Source organism: Muntiacus reevesi, chromosome 1 (assembly GCF_963930625.1).
Source record: "Muntiacus reevesi chromosome 1, mMunRee1.1, whole genome shotgun sequence".
Lineage (NCBI taxonomy): Eukaryota > Metazoa > Chordata > Mammalia > Artiodactyla > Cervidae > Muntiacus > Muntiacus reevesi.
In genome coordinates, this window is record NC_089249.1 from 216610332 (window position 1) to 216626582 (window position 16251).

Genomic DNA, 16251 nt, shown 5'->3' on the forward strand with positions numbered 1-16251 from the left:
TCCATAAATTAAAGCAATGTAATATTTAGTGTCTAGGTTTTTATCAAAAATTTGAAGCATATTATATGACACACTCTAAATATTTTTTTAATATTTAGACTTACATAAAGTTTGAGTGTAAGGATATACCTAAATTTTCAAAGTAAGTTTTTGCAGGAATTTAAAGATCCCTCTCCCAGGTGGTGCTACTGGTAAAGAATCCTCCTGCCAGTGCTGGAGACATAAGAGATGCAGGTTCGATCCCTAGGTGGGAACGATCCCCCTGGAGGAGGGGATGGTAACCCACTCCAGTATTCTTGCCTGGAAAATTCCATGGACAGAGGAGCCTGGTGGGTTATAGCCTATGGGGTCGCACAGAGTCAGACATCACTGAAGGCTGAGCACGTGCGCACATACACACTCTCTCTCTCTCTCTCTCTCTCTCTCCCCCCCCCCACACCCTCCCCCAACCCCCCCAACTCAAAATGAGACTGGCCTGAGTAGGTTTTTTTTTTTTTTTGTCTCTCATCAAAGCAGACTTTACTGGTGGAGCACCTGGCAGCCCCGCATCCCTGGGTGCCCACCCTGTGCTCAGCGGGTAGCCACTGCGGCGTTGTTACCCTGAGTTCTGGTTTGCTCCTCTTGCACCTTGGAGGGCAACTCGCAGCTTGGGCAGCTCGTAATTGACAGTAGCATAGTCCAGTGACTCTCAAAGTGGAAATCCTATATGAGCCCAGTCAGTGTTATTCATGTTTACCTCAAGAAACACTAATCAAAATAAAGAGGAATTTGGTCAGCTTTTTGTCTGTTGCCTTTTTTTTTTTCATCTGTAGACAACCTCTCCTCTCTTCTTCCCGCCAGCTCCCCCATATATGTTTTCTCTTTAATTTAAATATACTGCTGCCCAGGAGTCTTTTAGGCTCTTTAGAATTTTAAAATTTCTGACAGTTTTCCTATTTTTAAAATTGAGCCACTAGTTCCTTTCTCCTGTTTTTGCATTGCTTCATATAAGGTATTTAATGATGAAAGTGTTAATACTTGAGCATCACTGTGCACTTGTGTTCTGCTGACTAAATGAAACTAATTTTTAAAATCATAACGTGTATCAGGTTTTTAGAATGAATGTCTTCAGAGTAAATTGGGTAGATTTCTGATTTGTAAGAGGAATTATTAACTGAATGCTGTTAAGAGCTACATTTATCAGATGCCAAACTTTGTTCCAAGCTTGCTATTTAATCCTTACAAAAGTACTATAAATTATGTGTTATCATACCTGTGTTATCTGCATTCTTTGACCTTATCTCTCTCTCAATCTTTTATCTGTTTTTCTCTCTGATCACCCTAGGGGAAGAAGGGGTATTAATTACTCAAATGTTAGTCATATGACTTCAGTGCTTATCTCTGTCCTGACTGCTTTTAGTACCACACTTCCACTTCGAACTTTAGTCTGTGTCTGTGAGGATAGCCTGTTCTACCATGTGCAGCCACAAATTTCTCTGCTCCTAGCGTTGTGTGGGAACTGACTGACCTTGTTCCTGTCCTCCCAAACTGCAGGGGTGTCTTCCGTGTGTTGTTCTCACTCCAGTGCCCTTTGCTCTCCCCCCAAATTGCAGATATCTGTATTTTGGACTCTTTTCTAGAATGGCTTTCCTGTATGCACACTGATACCCTCTGATTAACCCCCTCCTCTAGTTTTGTCTGTGTACTGCATGCTGAGTGAGCAGCAGGTAATAACAAGTATCTTGCTATCTTATACTTGTGTATTTGGTTGAGTTGCATTGTAAGCCCATTAAATTTGTGAAAATTCAGCTATATACTCAGAAAATTTTGAAAAAGGTTAGTGTGAATAAAAGTACCCATCATTCAGTCCAGTAAGTTCACAGTGGGTGTGAGAGGTTAGATGTGACCCTGCTGTGATACCCTGTTCAGTCTTGGTTTCTTCAGGCTCTTCACAATGTGAGCCTCTTAACAGGCCCCAGGTAATTCTAGCATCCATACCATTCAGATTCCTAAATAGAAGCCAGCTGGTTTATAATTTACTCAACCAAATTTAAGGAATAATGATCTCTTTCCAATATTAGATGAAAACCTGTTAGATGAAAACCTATATTAATTAATCTCACTGATAGAAGATATATCATTCTGCAATGGGAAATCTTCCTCAGTTTTGACAGTTTTAGCTGAACAGTTATCACTTTGTACTTTAACGGTAAGCCATTACCCCTACCCAGGGACAGTCTCGTATATTTCTGTAAAATTCTTCTGTTAGGCTTTCCCTAACACACTTTGATTTTGAATGTTTGTGTGATTTATTTGCTCTCAATTTTGATGAAATGCATTTGTGAGAAAAAGGGGAATTTTTGTATGATAAATTTGTAAATCTCCTATTAAAGTTGACAAATTCCTGCTGTGTGCATTATGTCATTCTCAGTAAGCTTGTAAGATTGTTATCTCCTTTTAACAAATGGACTCTCAGGCTCAGCTCACCCAGCTAGAATGGTGTAACTGGGATGTAAAGCCGGGGCTTAGGTCTTATGGTCTAGAGTTCCCTAATATTATTCTGTATTGACTTGTCTCTCAAGTGCTGTCAGGTAAGATGGACACATTGGGACAGACGACAGGCTTCCTTCACACTTAGCTTTCACAGTGCCTGGCACATCAGTGCATAAATCACATTTTGTTGTTTTTGGTAATAATATATTTTGAATCTGAATAGTTAGGGGAAAAAAACAACTCGGGTAACACCTCGATGTTAAAAATTGTTTTAAGTATTACTTGTTAGGTCATTTTTTTCTGTTGTGCAGTATGTTAGTTGATTAATATTGTTATTAGATTCAAATTCATTAACATGTTACTAATATAGTAGGATTAAAGTTAGTATGCCCTTTTATTCCTCTTAAAAACTAACCTTGTTCTCTTGGAAGTCTGTATCTTTTGTGGTTAACACAGAACTATTGTAATTAAAATCATTGATACTAGTATTTTCATGGTCTCTTATGCAGGCACTGAACTTACCTTCAACTACAATCTAGAATGTCTTGGGAATGGAAAGACCGTTTGCAAATGTGGAGCCCCAAACTGCAGTGGCTTTTTGGGTGTAAGGCCAAAGGTACCTGTTAAACGTTTGCATCAAGGATAATAGTGTGGTCATTTCTCCCTAGCCTGTTGGCAGGACTGAGTATTTAAGAGCATGTCTGTTTGAAATGATGACATTGAATATTTGTCAGTAGGGATACTGGCAATTTAAGCATTCTAAAACCAGTTTGGTACACTAGAGAAGGCCTTTGGGTATTGTTGAAGTGTTTTGAGTAATCTGACTTCTAATTGATGATACCTTTGAAGCTAAAAAAGATGTAAAATAGGAATCTATAAGGTAGGTTACTTCCCATGTCTCTATTGGTCTTAGTCAATCTTATATTTCCTAAGAAACTACTTAGATGCTCAGTCTCTCTTTGTGTCTTTCTTTTTAAAGATATTAGAGAATCTGATATTGAATTTAAGACTCTAAATGTAGTATAAGATTGTAGATAAATATAGGATCCTTAATCTTTTTTTAATAAACATTTTATTTTGTATTGAGGTATAGCTGAATAATCGTGTGTACATATAAGAACCCTTAATCTTACCCATGTGCCATGTAACAGAGTATAAACTTTGTTGTATCTTATATCCTTTTTCTTTATGTATACTTTAACTGAATTATAATTCTGTAACTAAAAAATTCTTGTTTATAATTCGTAGATATTATTTAAAAATATTTTCTTGCTGTTACATTATTTTATTAACCATCATTTTCAATGAGTGTTAAAGTTTTTATATAATGGATGAACCATGATAGGTGAATGTCTGGATGCTTCCTGAGTTACTCTATCATAAGTAACAGCACACTGAAAATTGAAGTTTGACTTTGATACAAAGTAGACTACACGGTGACTCCAATTGGGTATTTCTTATTATACATCTTTGATAGTGAAGTCAACATTATGAACTGAAAAGTGAAAATTAGTATGAAACCATTTAATAAAAGGATCATTTTGACTTTTAATACATGAAGAGCACCCAGTAATTATTCTTTTATCTATTAAATAAGAAAATGTATATTGGATTTTGTTTTTTGTTTTGTTGGTTGGTTAAATGGTCTTGTTTCTTAAGGTATGCAGTGGATTTAGTCCCTGTAAATTAAAACAGTAACAGAATTTAATGGTGTTTGGTGCACTTGGGCTGTCTCTCTCTGTATCCTTAAGGTCTGTGTAGCACTTCACAGGTGACTCAGTGAGAGATTAGAGAGCAGAAGTTTAGAAGTGGGAGGAGATCCCTGAGGGCTGGCAATAAGCCAGATTGGTCCTGGATGTTTCTAGGCCAAGGGAAACAATGCGGTAAAACCACGCAGTTTGGTGGCCACGTGTGGGCTGCAGGGAGCCCAGAGTAGACCTGCTGGCTGCTCCAGGGTCTGTCTTGGCAAGTGGTGGATGTGAACCTAAACTGATGTAGATAAGGATGCAAAGACCACGAATTAGTTTTCTGTGTCTTGCTGGAACATGGCTCATACGAAGAGCTCAGTGAAGCTTTGTTGGATAAATTAAGAAATGTGTGTGATCCAGAGAAGTCTTCCTTAGTTTTGAAATTAGACAAACTTAAGAATAAAAATAAAACATTATTAAAGGATGATCTTAATACCAGCCTTGTGTGTCAACAAGAAGCAGCATATTTCTCTTTTATTGCACTCAGGTGGGTAGGAGTAGTTGATGTCAGATACACTTAGTGCTACCATTTATTGGGTACCAATGATATGCCCTGTGCCTTTTTCTGCATTTTCTTTTATCTTCACAATAGTCTATGAGGACTGTCTTTCCAGAGGAGAGTCTGAAGCGCAGAGAGATTAGTTAACCTGGTCAAGATCATACAACTAATGTGTCAACAATATTTGACCTCTAGAATCAACCCATTGCCACAGAGGAAAAATCAAAGAAATTCAAGAAGAAGCAACAGGGGAAGCGCAGAACCCAGGGTGAAGTCACAAAGGAGCGAGAGGATGAATGTTTCAGCTGTGGGGATGCTGGCCAGCTCGTCTCTTGTAAGAAGCCAGGCTGCCCCAAAGTTTACCATGCAGACTGTCTCAATCTAACCAAGCGACCAGCAGGTTGGTGCCAAAATCCATTTAGAGGTCTCTCTGTTCTCTGCCAGAATTCTCAGAGTCCTTTGGTCTTCCCATGTATAATATTGAGGAGTGGCATATTTCATGTTCTCACTGTCAAAATAAATGACAACAAAGACTATAGAGAAGGGAACAGAAACTCACTTGCTCCATGAAGCATTTTATGTTAGTTTATCCTCCCACCAGCCTATAAAGATGAGGCCTTTTTACCTTCCCATGTTCCAAATGAGGAAACTTGAGTCTTGACTTGTCACATTAAAGCATATAAATGGAGGAACTGGCTTGAAAGCCAGAGGTTTTCTGACTTTAAGCCCACTACTGTTCACTCTCTAGAGAAAGAGACGCTGAGAAAGAGTGGAGCTTCTGGGTGATTATAGCCCCCCTCTGGCCCACTTCCCTCTAAAAGAGATGCAGTTGTGTTAGTAAACACAGGAGAACCTATGCAAGCAGGTGTGGTACTCAGAAATATGTGGCTGGGAAAATTGTCACTGATCTTTGGATGATAATTTGACATTAGAAGAGTTCAGGGATTTGGGTGTGCTATCCATTTTAAACAACAAAGGTGAGAAACTATTCTGGGTGACACGCATCATTAGTGGCCTGCTTCTGGGAACTGCAGAAAGAGAACTTTGGGTTGGGAGTGAGAGGAGTTTGTCTGAAAATTAGCCTTTCTTCAGTATGTGGTTGCCAGGATAATGAAATAATAGAAACTGAGGTAGCTTGGGGGCAAGGCCATAACACTGATTTCAGTGCCAGGAAATGGAGGATTGTTTCAGAAGCAATTACTTGGGGTCATTACCTGCTTGGGAAGCATTACACGGGTTGTGCCAGCAATGACCCCGAGTAATTAAAAACCAAGTCAGTTTTGTTTTGTTTTGTTATTGTCGTTCTCTCCTTGTTGGAAGTAGTCATAGAAATCAGGGTTATTCCTTGGTTGTTGTCATTGTTGTTTACTCCTGCTTGGTTTTTAATTGATACTTAGTTGTGACAATATTTGGCTGTTATTTTTACACATTTTGCAGAAAGTAAAGCCCAGATCCCGAGGGAGGGGATGTGGGCAAGGGGCACGAGCTCTCTGAGGGAGGCAGCAGTTTGCATTCACTCCTTTGACTTGGTTCCAGAGCTGTGGCCCATCTTAGGCATGTTTTGTTTTCCTTAGTTTTTGTTTCACTTCTGTGTTTTCAGGGAAATGGGAGTGTCCTTGGCATCAGTGTGACATATGCGGAAAGGAAGCAGCCTCCTTCTGTGAGATGTGTCCCAGCTCCTTCTGCAAGCAGCATCGGGAAGGGATGCTCTTCATTTCCAAACTGGATGGGCGTCTGTCTTGTACTGAGCATGATCCCTGTGGGCCCAACCCTCTGGAGCCGGGGGAGATCCGTGAGTATGTACCTCCTCCAGTACCGCTGCCTCCAGGCCCAAGCACTCACCTGGCAGAGCAATCATCAGGAGTGGCTGCTCAAGGGCCCAAGATGTCGGACAAGCCATCTGCTGACACCAACCAGTCGCTGTCGCTGTCCAAAAAAGCTCTGGCAGGGACTTGTCAGAGGCCCCCGCTGCCTGAAAGGCCTCCTGACAGAACTGACTCCAGGCCGCAGCCTGTAGATAGGGTCAGGGACCTTGCTGGGTCAGGGACCAAACCCCAGTCGTTGGTATCCAGCCAGAAGCCATTGGACAGGCCACCTGCAGTGGCAGGACCAAGACCCCAGCTATCTGACAAACCCTCTCCAGTGACCAGCCCAAGCTCCTCACCCTCAGTCAGGTCTCAGCCACTGGAAAGACCTCTGGGGACAGCTGACCCAAGGCTGGATAAATCCATAGGTGCTGCCAGCCCAAGGCCCCAGTCACTGGAGAAAACCCCAGTCCCTACTGGCCTGAGACTTCCACCGCCAGAGAAACTGCTAGTCACCAGCGGTCCCAAACCCCAGACTTCAGACAGGCCCCCTGACAAATCCCATGTCTCTTTGTCCCAGAGACTCCCACCTCCTGACAAAGTACTATCAGCGGTGGTCCAGACCCTGGTAGCTAAAGAAAAAGCGCTGAGGCCCGTGGACCAGAATACTCAGTCAAAGAATAGAGCTGCTTTGGTGATGGATCTCATAGACCTCACTCCTCGCCAGAAGGAACGGGCAGGTTCACCCCATGAGCTCACACAACAGGCTGATGAGAAGATGCCAGTGTTGGAGTCGAGCTCATGGCCTGCCAGCAAAGGTCTAGGACAGATACCACGAGCTGTTGAGAGAGGCAGTGTGTCAGATGCTGTCCTTCAGCCACTGGGGAAAGCAGTGGCCCCTTCAGAACACTCCTGGCAAGCTGTTAAATCACTTACCCAGGCCAGACTTCTTTCTCAGCCCCCTGCCAAGGCTTTTTTATATGAGCCAGCAACTCAGGCCTCAGGAAGAGCACCTGCAGGGGCTGAACAGACCCCAGGGCCTCCCAGTCAAGCGCCAGGCCTGATGAAGCAGGTGAAGCAGATGACTGGAGGCCAGCAACTACCTGGACTTGCTGCCAAGAGTGGGCAGTCCTTCAGGCCTCTCGGGAAGCCCTCCCTCTCCACTGAAGAGAAGAAGCTGGCAACCACAGAGCAGAGCCCCTGGGCCCTAGGAAAGGCCTCACCAGGGCCAGGGCTCTGGCCCATGGTGGCCGGACAGACACTGGCACAGTCTTGCTGGTCCTCCGGGAGCACACAGACACTGGCACAGACTTGCTGGTCTCTTGGAAGAGGGCAAGACCCTAAACCAGAGCAAAGTACGCTTCCAGCTCTTAACCAGGCTCCTTCCAGTCACAAGTGTGCAGAGTCAGAACAGAAGTAACACCAGTAAATGCCACGTGACCAGACCAGCCGCCCCCAGGGTTCCTGGGGAAGGGAAAAATCTTTTTCCCTCTTAAAAAAAACAGACCCCAACACTTTTCCACTGTTATTCTTTCCTTAAATCCCAACATTCAAAACTCTTGTGACATTAGCCAGTGGGGGGCTTGTGGTTGTGTGAGCCACGTATGAAAATCCAAGTGGGCCCCAGCCAAGGAAACAGACAGACCCGGGTCTCTTTCCCCCCAACCTTTACTCATGGTGAACTTGAAATAAAAAGTCCACTCTGGAGTCAAGCATGGGATTCAATTCCACTGGTCAGGTTGGAAGGTAGTAGGGCTCTCAAAGCTCTTTAGTCCTGCCAAGCCCCACTGAGGGTACCTGATGAATCCTTGGGAGGAACTAATACCCGTTCAAGTCGGTGGTGATTTCTTGAACATCTGTGTATGTTAGGTGTGGTACTCGTCACTGGCAGGAAATACAGAGATAAATAAGACCTGATCCCTGTGAGCCTAACATGCCTGCCTAGGTTCTCAGGTTGTTTTTTAAGAACCTTTGACCAGGAAATAAATAACAGGAAGTTGAGGGGCCCCGGGGCTCTGGGCTCATTATGTAATGAATGTCCTTTGTGGCCCCAGAAGTGGTTCTTGAGTGTCTCCTGGTCAGCTGTCCCTGTGTGCGTGTGCATGCATGCGAGCTCATGCAGAGGTCTCCTCTGTAGGCAGGAGGGGGCTGCACCAAAGCCAAGGGCTGTGACTGGGCAGCCAGTGCTGCTTCTGGCTGGGCTCTGCAGAGATCTGTCCTTGGTGGAGCAGTTGGTTGAGGGGCTGGACTCTGTGAGGATACAGCTTTCCCTCAGTGTAAGAAGGCAATTGGCAAGCTTACCTTCCTTTTCTACAAACTTTCTTTCCTCCTTGTACATCAACTCACCCCAAGCCTGTCCCCCAAACACTCAGGTGCTTTCAGATTTCAGAGTCTCGGGCAGTAGATCTAGGGAATCTGGCAAACTCTGGGCTAGATCCACCACCAGCTCAGGGAGAATGCCAGATCCTGGTGAGAAATTTACTCATCTTCTGATCTTTTGCCCTCCTACCTGAACGGAGGAGTCGTCATTTTCACTAGTGGATCCTATCACCCTCTCCCTGAGAAACGGTGTGCTCAGTGTTGAGAGCGCCTACCTGCTGACTTAGCCTAAGGGCAAGCCAGAACCCCTCCCCTATGACTGGCAAGATGGGGCTTACAGAGCGATGTCCAGCCTAAGAGATGACTCCTCATAACTGCTGATTATCTGTTACTGCTGCCCTGAGCTGGGGCCCAAGGGCTGGGAAATCTGTTGGTGCTACCCCGCCCTACCATTCACCCAGCTCACTGACTGCCAACAGGAAGTACTGTTTGGCCAGTTCCTTCCCATTCGCCCACCCCCTCGTCCCTAGACCAAACATGTTTACCTCTGCTTCGCCAGTGTAGCCAGCAGCTTTAGCCAACAGGCCGTCTCCTGGCCCCAGTGTCTCCTGGCCATTTCTGTCTCTCAGTTATGGCTTTTATACCCTCAACAGGATTCTGTATTGTCCCAATTTCTTCCTCCTGAGTTTTTATTGAGATTACTCCTGTCACTTCTAAGGAGGGAACAATAGTTGTTTTAGAAGCATTTGCGCTTTATATAAAGATTTTAAAAAGAATTTGCTTTTATTTCCCAAAGTCTGTCTCTAGGGTTGAGACATTTGAACTCAGGCAGAGACAAGAGGCTGGGCAGAGCTGCCCTGAGTTTAGGGGCCTATTCTTGCATCTCACTTAGACCTCAAACTCTCCTCTGTAAATTCCACCTGCCTAGTTCTCCCCTTTCATCCTCTCTCTTCCTACATCATCAGAGAGGAAAAGCTCTTTGCTTAAGAGGAAGAGAAAACAAAGCATCTTATTTTCTTTTAAAAAAATTTAAACCATGGAAAAGATATTTTTAAAGAAATTCACCCAAAACATTAAAGTTCATTATATTAAGTATTTATCATGTGTGAGAATAATAAGTATATAACTGCAGCTAGTAGGTCCCTTTCCCTAATCTCTTAGGTATGAGTAGGATTTGCTTGGTGCCAGTCCTGTGCCCTTTTTTCTCCTGTCATCTGTAGTCGTGATCAGAAAAAGATAACTGCACTGCGCTGTCAGAACCTCTTCCCACTATGTTGTGTGTTCAATTACCGTAGCTCTTTGTTTCATGAAATAAACTGTGAATTTTTTTGGGGGGGTGGGTATGCAGGCTATGTAAAATTTTTTAAGAGGAGAAGTTTGATCATGAAGTAGCTTCTCTTGATGTAGGCTTTGGTAGGTAATTGACTTGACAGCCACTCTAGATAAGTCTCACAGGACAGGAAGGAGTGAGGGAAAGGTAGACCACTTTGTGGTTTTCAGTTTTTTCCATTCTCCATCATTCACTGGAAGCTTCCTTCCAGACCTGCCTAGTAAACAACTTCTGAACTGTGCTTGGTTTGGGGGAGGCAGGGTAGCCCTTTAAATGGATGGACAGCCAGCCAGAGTTTTGTGAGGGCCATTGAAAGATTCTTAGACTGATTGGAACCTAGACATTCAACTCAGGCCCACTAATAGTATTTGATACTAGATTGTTAACATCATGAAAGCAGTCACTGTAGAATTAGAAGCAGAGTCGGAAAGACTTTTGGAAAGAGAGACTCTTGCATGAAAGGAGGGTGTTGACCTTGCCAGCCTTTGGGGATTTTCCTGGAGCCTATGCCAAGACCTTTTCTCCAGGGAGTGTGAATTGGCAGTTAACAGGAAAGCTTTACTCTTAGAAACTCCTGATCTTTGTGTAAGGTGGTATTTTGGCATTTGGCCAAATGCTTATAAATCAGGATCTCAACAGTCTGTCTGTAAGCTGGTTCCCCAGGAAGCCTTTCTGAGGAGGAAGCCATAGCTTCCACAAGTACCTGGAGAACTAATAACCTCCTTTAGCCCTATTCAGAAGAAAATTATGAAAACTGTTGAAATTTTTATTCAAAGCCTCATTTGCTTCTCTACTGGAGCAAACCCATTCTCATAGCAAAACAGATGTTGCTACAACAGCATTTAAGTTTTTTTTAATGTCTGCTTCCCCCTGAAGTTACTGAGTTTGAAGTGATTTAAATCACTGTGTTGATCCTCTTCTGAACAACTCCCAAATCTACACCTTTAGCATTGATATAAATAATTGTTTTTTTCTTTATATTCTCCACCCCACACTACAGTCAGGGCATGAAGTGCATCAGCGATCCTTTTCCAGGCTTGGCAGCATCTACTCACTGGAGCTGGACTTGCACGTTGCCTCATGAGAACAGAGTGGCAGGAAGGAAGTTGGTCCTGGCAGCTTCCCCTGTGGAGAAGAATCAGGAGAGCACTAAACGTGGATGGATTTTATTTTTTGCATCAGCTCCTATAAAAAGTGGGTTTTCTCCAAGGCCTTTTGAGGGGATATCTTCATCCTCTTGGTATCTGTCAACCAGGTCAGAGTTAGCTCAGTGTCCTCACCTCTCTGAGATCATGGCAGGAAAAGGAGGTGGGACAAGCCCCTATTCCTCCTGAATAATGACTGGGCGGTATCATGTGTTCGACATTCCAGATCATTTAGAGCTCAGTAGCTGCTGCATGAGACTTTCATTGACTGTGGCCCGTTAGCTCTCAGCTGAGCTTCCTAGGGCTAGCGTAGCAGGGCCAGAGGTTACTATAGTGTAAATTGAAAACAGAATAGGTAATTTGCTTTGTACACACACAAAAATGTAATGATGGTGCTAATTTCCTGGTAAAAATAAGCACTGCCAAGGGTTGAAGGACTGGTGACTTGAGAAACCTAGATTCATGTTTGGGAGCAAGAGATCTCATGTCTTAGTTCCCTCGAGGTTCTGTTAGAAGAGAAGGTAGAGCCTTGGTGAGTCCTGCACCCGACCCTGGGGTGATCCAGTGCAGTCCGGAAGTGGAAGACACGCTGTTTGCAGATGAGGGAGTTCTTTGAGTTTCTCAGGGCTGGTGTTAACCTTGTCCACAGCCTCCGTCCACACTGCCTAAACAGGCTGAAGAGAGCTCCAGGTGTGGGATCTCCCTCAGATACCTTCTGCCCCTCTACCTCTTCACTCTCATGGGAGCACCTCTATTGCTTATGAAGACTAAGGATATTATTTCTTAAGGAAGTGGAAAGAGTTTATTTTAATTAGAAATCCACAGCCTGGGCAGAAACATTTCCTATCAGCATAAGCAAAAATAGCACATGTGGTCCCTTTTCTAGAGCTACTTTCCCGTGACTCTCAAAACATCAGGCTCTTTAGGGGCTTCAGGTATAACACCTTGGAAATCCAGCAAACTTTTGCAGATAAGAGGTGAGCCCAGGGAGCAGGAGCAGAAATGATCGGTTCTGGTGCTTTAGACTTGCAGGGTCGGGGCAGAGAAAGGCAGTCTCCAGGTCTGAGACGTGTGCTGCCTGTGTGCATGTAGGCGAGTGTTGGGCGAGCGCAGCACACGGGAGCTAATGGAAGAGCAGCTTTCTAAGTCTTGGCAAAAAACAAGCTGACAAAGAGATCTATCTTTATATTTTTAAGGGGCAAAAGGGGGTGTCAGCTGAGGTCCATCACTTTTTTTGCCCCCCTTCACCCCCATAGATTGTCAGCGGTAAGTGAAACTCTTAGTGAAACAGAGGGGAGCCTGTGCTAGGAGTCCCCATAAACATGTACTGTAATTCTTTGTATATAGAAAAAAAAAATTACTGTAAAGTAAAGTTTAACTTTACTCTTATGGCCCTTGCCCTGTGTTTTGTTTTGTTGTCCGTGGGGAGATAGAGCCTAACAGGAGGGAGGATGGGTGTGGTGTGAGAGCAGAAGCCAGACTGAGGTGGTTCCCAGATGGGGACACAGCTGAGCCCTTCCTCCAAGCACCTCATGGAAGTGGTGTGGGTTTCCTCCCAGCAGCCACTGCTGTCAGAATGTCTGCTGCTTTCAGGAGTGGCTGCTGTCGGTCTCAGTCCCTACCCAGGAGGCCTCCATCACCCACGCAAAGGAAGGGTGTTTTGAGGAATTGGTTTTTAAAAAGGAACTGGAACCAAAGCACTTTTCTGATTATGAGTCTAGCCATCTTGGCCAAGTTTTTATTTTTTGAGAGGCAGGTGCTGAGCACTGCAGAAGACCCAGCCCAGGCCTAAAATGGGATAGTGAAGCAAAGAGGCTGAGCATCCCACACCAGAAAGGGAGGGCTGCTATATGCTTCCTTGTGAAAAGGAAAGGTCAGTCCTGTGTACAGTAACAGCTGGTTCTTCTGAAGTATCTTGACATCTAAGGCCCAAAAATAATACTTTCAGGGAACCCTGGAAATCACCTCCCTTTGTGACTTCGTCCTGAACTTCCTGCCCCAGGGAAGAATAGGGGACAACAAGCATTTAGTCCTACAGTTAACATTTCAAGCATACTCTTCATAGTCTTGAGCTAGGTACGAGTCACCTCATTTTAAAAGGAGAACACAGCCAGGTTTGAACCCCTTTTCTGGGTAGCTGAGTTAGAGCCCAGTCTGGGTCTCTTAATACCTTTCTAAGTCTTGCAGAACCTGTAATTTGTCTACTATTAAGCCACATTATAGCATTGTTGCTGGGAAGCTTAGGCTCTGAGCCACAGGGATGACTCACAGACCTAGACGTGACAGAGGTGCAGTAGAGCCAGCCAGTCTGAGTTAGAAATGCTTGACCCTTTGATCTCTGGATACCACCTGAGTGCCCTTCAAGTTCCTAACACCAAGAAGGAACCATGTGAGCTTTGCACTGCCCCAACCCCAGCTTTTCACCCTATCTCTGCCCCCACCGAAGAACCCAGAAAAGGGCCCTTTTGCTCCTCTATTATCTCAACTGCAACCCTAGGGTGAAGCCACTTGGCTTCCAAAGGAAAATAAGACCTGAGAAGAACCCTGATTATAGGAAGTGAGGCCAGTCAGGTGGCCCCAGAAAGTCCTAGGTGTCCTGACACCCAATCCAGACAGCAGGGAAAGGGGTTGAGTGTAATTCACAGTGCATTGATTTTATTTACAAATCAGAAGCCATTTAAATAATCTGTAGACACAACTGTTGTCCAGGGCAGAAGCCCAGGGTCCAAATCAGCCCTTACCCTCTTTGTGCCCATCAGTCAGCCCCAATGCTGTCTCCGTTCCATGGGCCAGCACCGGCAGGTGCCACCTCTGCTGCCACGGGCACCCAGGTAGCTCAGATGTTCAATCATCCAAGCCCAGACAAGAGCTAGGTCCAGCCTTCCTGGGGGGACCCCCCCCCCAGGCCAAGTGAGTGGTGACTCAGTGATGACAACAGCTGTAGAAGTAGGGGTTTGCCTTCTGGCCCAGGTCCACGCCCTTGTCCTCTGTCAGAGAGAGAAGTGGTAGCGCAACATACTATTGTGGGGTGGGGGAGTCAGGTGCTGTGGGCCTACAGGGAGTCTTCACAGGAGCTAAGGAAAAACACACCTGTCATCACCTGGAAGGCGGCCACACTGACGTAATCCTCTGCCACTTTCTGGAAGAGCTCGTCTGGCAGGAAAAAGGGCGATCAGTGAGAACCAGACGCTAGGAGCCCAGGGATCACATAGTAACCCAGTCCTCTGGGCTTTTCTCTGCCTCCTTTGTTGCCCCTATGTGTTCTGCTGTGAGGCCAAGGATAGCACTCACCCACACTCTGGCCTGTCTTGCTGGATGTTTCAAAGAGCTGAGCTTTGATATCTGTAAAGAGAAATGACTAAAGCCTCATACTTGAGAATTAGGTGGCCACAGACTAGCAGTACAGGGACTCTTTGTGAACCCCACAGATGCGTGGAGGCAGAGAGAGTCTTCCTGTGGGGGATCTTGCCAAGGCAGCTCCCATTTTCTGTGACCCACCCAAGCAGCCACTTTCCTCCCCACCCCACCCCCAGCCCAAGGAGCTAAGGAGCAGCTACTGTCTGCATAGTCCTGAACGTCGTGGAAGTCGACCCGTCGCCGCCGCCTGTCCTCCTCCAGCAGGTCACTCTTGGTGCCACACAAGTAGATCTGACAGCCCTGGAGCAGAAGACAAGGCCAGGGTCACCCCCCTTGGGCCACCAGACCCCCAGCCCCTGCCTGGTCTTCTGGTGAGGTCAGGCCACCTACCTCCTCTAGGTTGCGCAGCTCCTTCACCCAGAACTTTGCCCGTTCAAAGCTGCTGCTGTCCGTCAGGTCTTGGTGTGGAACACAGGAAGCAAGCAAGGGTGAGGGGCTGTTCTGTAAGGCCAGCCTGGCACCCTCCCCTTCTTGTTTGAGGAACAGGCCAAAACCCTTCTTACCATAGCAGACGATGGCAGCCTTGGCGCCCCGATAGTAGATTCGGCTCATGGCCTCATAGCGCTCAGAGCCTGCTGTGTCCTGAAGGGCAGGGGGAGGCTCAGCCCTGGCCTGGGTTACGAAGCTATACTCCCCACGACTTCAAACTAATACCACGTCCTCCAGACCCCTGTTTTTAAATTGGGGTCTAGAGAGCAGAAACCTTCGTGAGCCCACAAGTCAGTAAAAGGCAAGGACCTACGCCTCCTCAAGAATGGGTTTTCCCAGATTACGTGCCCAGAGAACTTACCCAAATACCCAAAGTCACCGTCCGGTCTCCGACGGACATCACCTTGGCTACGAAGGCGGCCCCTATGGTCTGCAACCAAGGGGAAGCGATCAGAGCCTCGCGTGTCGGCTAGCCCCCTTCCACCCGTGCTGGGCCCCGCCGGGCGCACTCACATTCTGATAAGGCCCCACCAGGAAGCGGTCGTGCACGTATCGCTCCACCAGGCTCGTCTTGCCCACGTACTCCTTGCCCAACATCACCACCTTGACGTCCACGCGCTGCCCGCTCATGCTCCCGGGGCCGCCTCACCCGCGTCAGGGTCCTGAGCGGGGGCGCGAGTCAAACCCGGCTCTCCGCTCCGAGAGGCAGCGCCCTTAGCCTCAGTCCCCAGCCCCAGGCGCCAACCTAAGGTTCCACACGCCGCGACGAGCTTGAGCGACGACAACGCCTCCGTCCGCCCCCGCTTTTCGGGCCCAGGAATTATCCTCCTAAGAGCCCGGGACCCGGGGCGGCCTGGGAGCGCGCGGGGCAGCGCCCTTAACGGCGCCGCACGCCGCCGCCCGACTTGCTAGCTCGCTCTTTCGCTTGCTCGCCCACCTAGCTTAGAGGCCGCGCCGGCACAGATTCCCCACCGAGCCAGGGTGTTCCTCCAACCCAGCTCTGGCCCGCAGCGCCGCGACTCCAGCGGTGGCGGGGGCGGGGAAGGGAAGCGGGGTGGGTAAGGGGAAGGAGGTTGTGGGGGCGGGG

General features: G+C 46.5%; 2 protein-coding genes across 10 annotated transcripts in view; one reads left to right on the plus strand and one right to left on the minus strand.

Annotated features, from left to right (window-relative positions):
* The window catches only part of NSD1 (nuclear receptor binding SET domain protein 1), a 144549-nt gene extending 131842 nt beyond the window's left edge, over positions 1–12707 (plus strand). For all 6 annotated transcript variants that reach the window (XM_065918262.1, XM_065918258.1, XM_065918260.1 and 3 more), the window contains 3 exons: positions 2982–3088; positions 4915–5119; positions 6320–12707. In XM_065918262.1, the coding sequence (XP_065774334.1) occupies positions 2982–3088; positions 4915–5119; positions 6320–7944 (1937 nt within the window). In that variant the 3' untranslated portion in view covers positions 7945–12707. The remainder of the gene's footprint in view (positions 1–2981; positions 3089–4914; positions 5120–6319) is intronic.
* RAB24 (RAB24, member RAS oncogene family) lies at positions 10926–16225 on the minus strand. 4 transcript variants are annotated; one of them, XR_010660892.1, is made up of 9 exons: positions 15678–16223; positions 15526–15594; positions 15239–15317; positions 15066–15133; positions 14876–14975; positions 14610–14660; positions 14409–14471; positions 14060–14305; positions 10926–11298 (listed from the first exon to the last, which is right to left on the minus strand). XR_010660892.1 is itself a non-coding variant. In XM_065918268.1 (9 exons), the coding sequence occupies exons 2-9, from the start codon at positions 15792–15794 to the stop codon at positions 14241–14243; spliced, it is 612 nt and encodes a 203-aa protein (XP_065774340.1). In that variant the 5' UTR covers positions 15795–15826; positions 15910–16224; the 3' UTR covers positions 13947–14240. The 4 variants fall into 4 exon arrangements, 3 of the variants coding, with proteins under 3 accessions (XP_065774341.1, XP_065774340.1, XP_065774339.1); XM_065918268.1 differs by lacking the exon at positions 10926–11298 and having other exon boundaries at positions 13947–14305; positions 15678–15826; positions 15910–16224; XM_065918269.1 differs by lacking the exon at positions 14060–14305 and having other exon boundaries at positions 15678–16225.
* Positions 16226–16251: the final 26 nt, after the last annotated feature.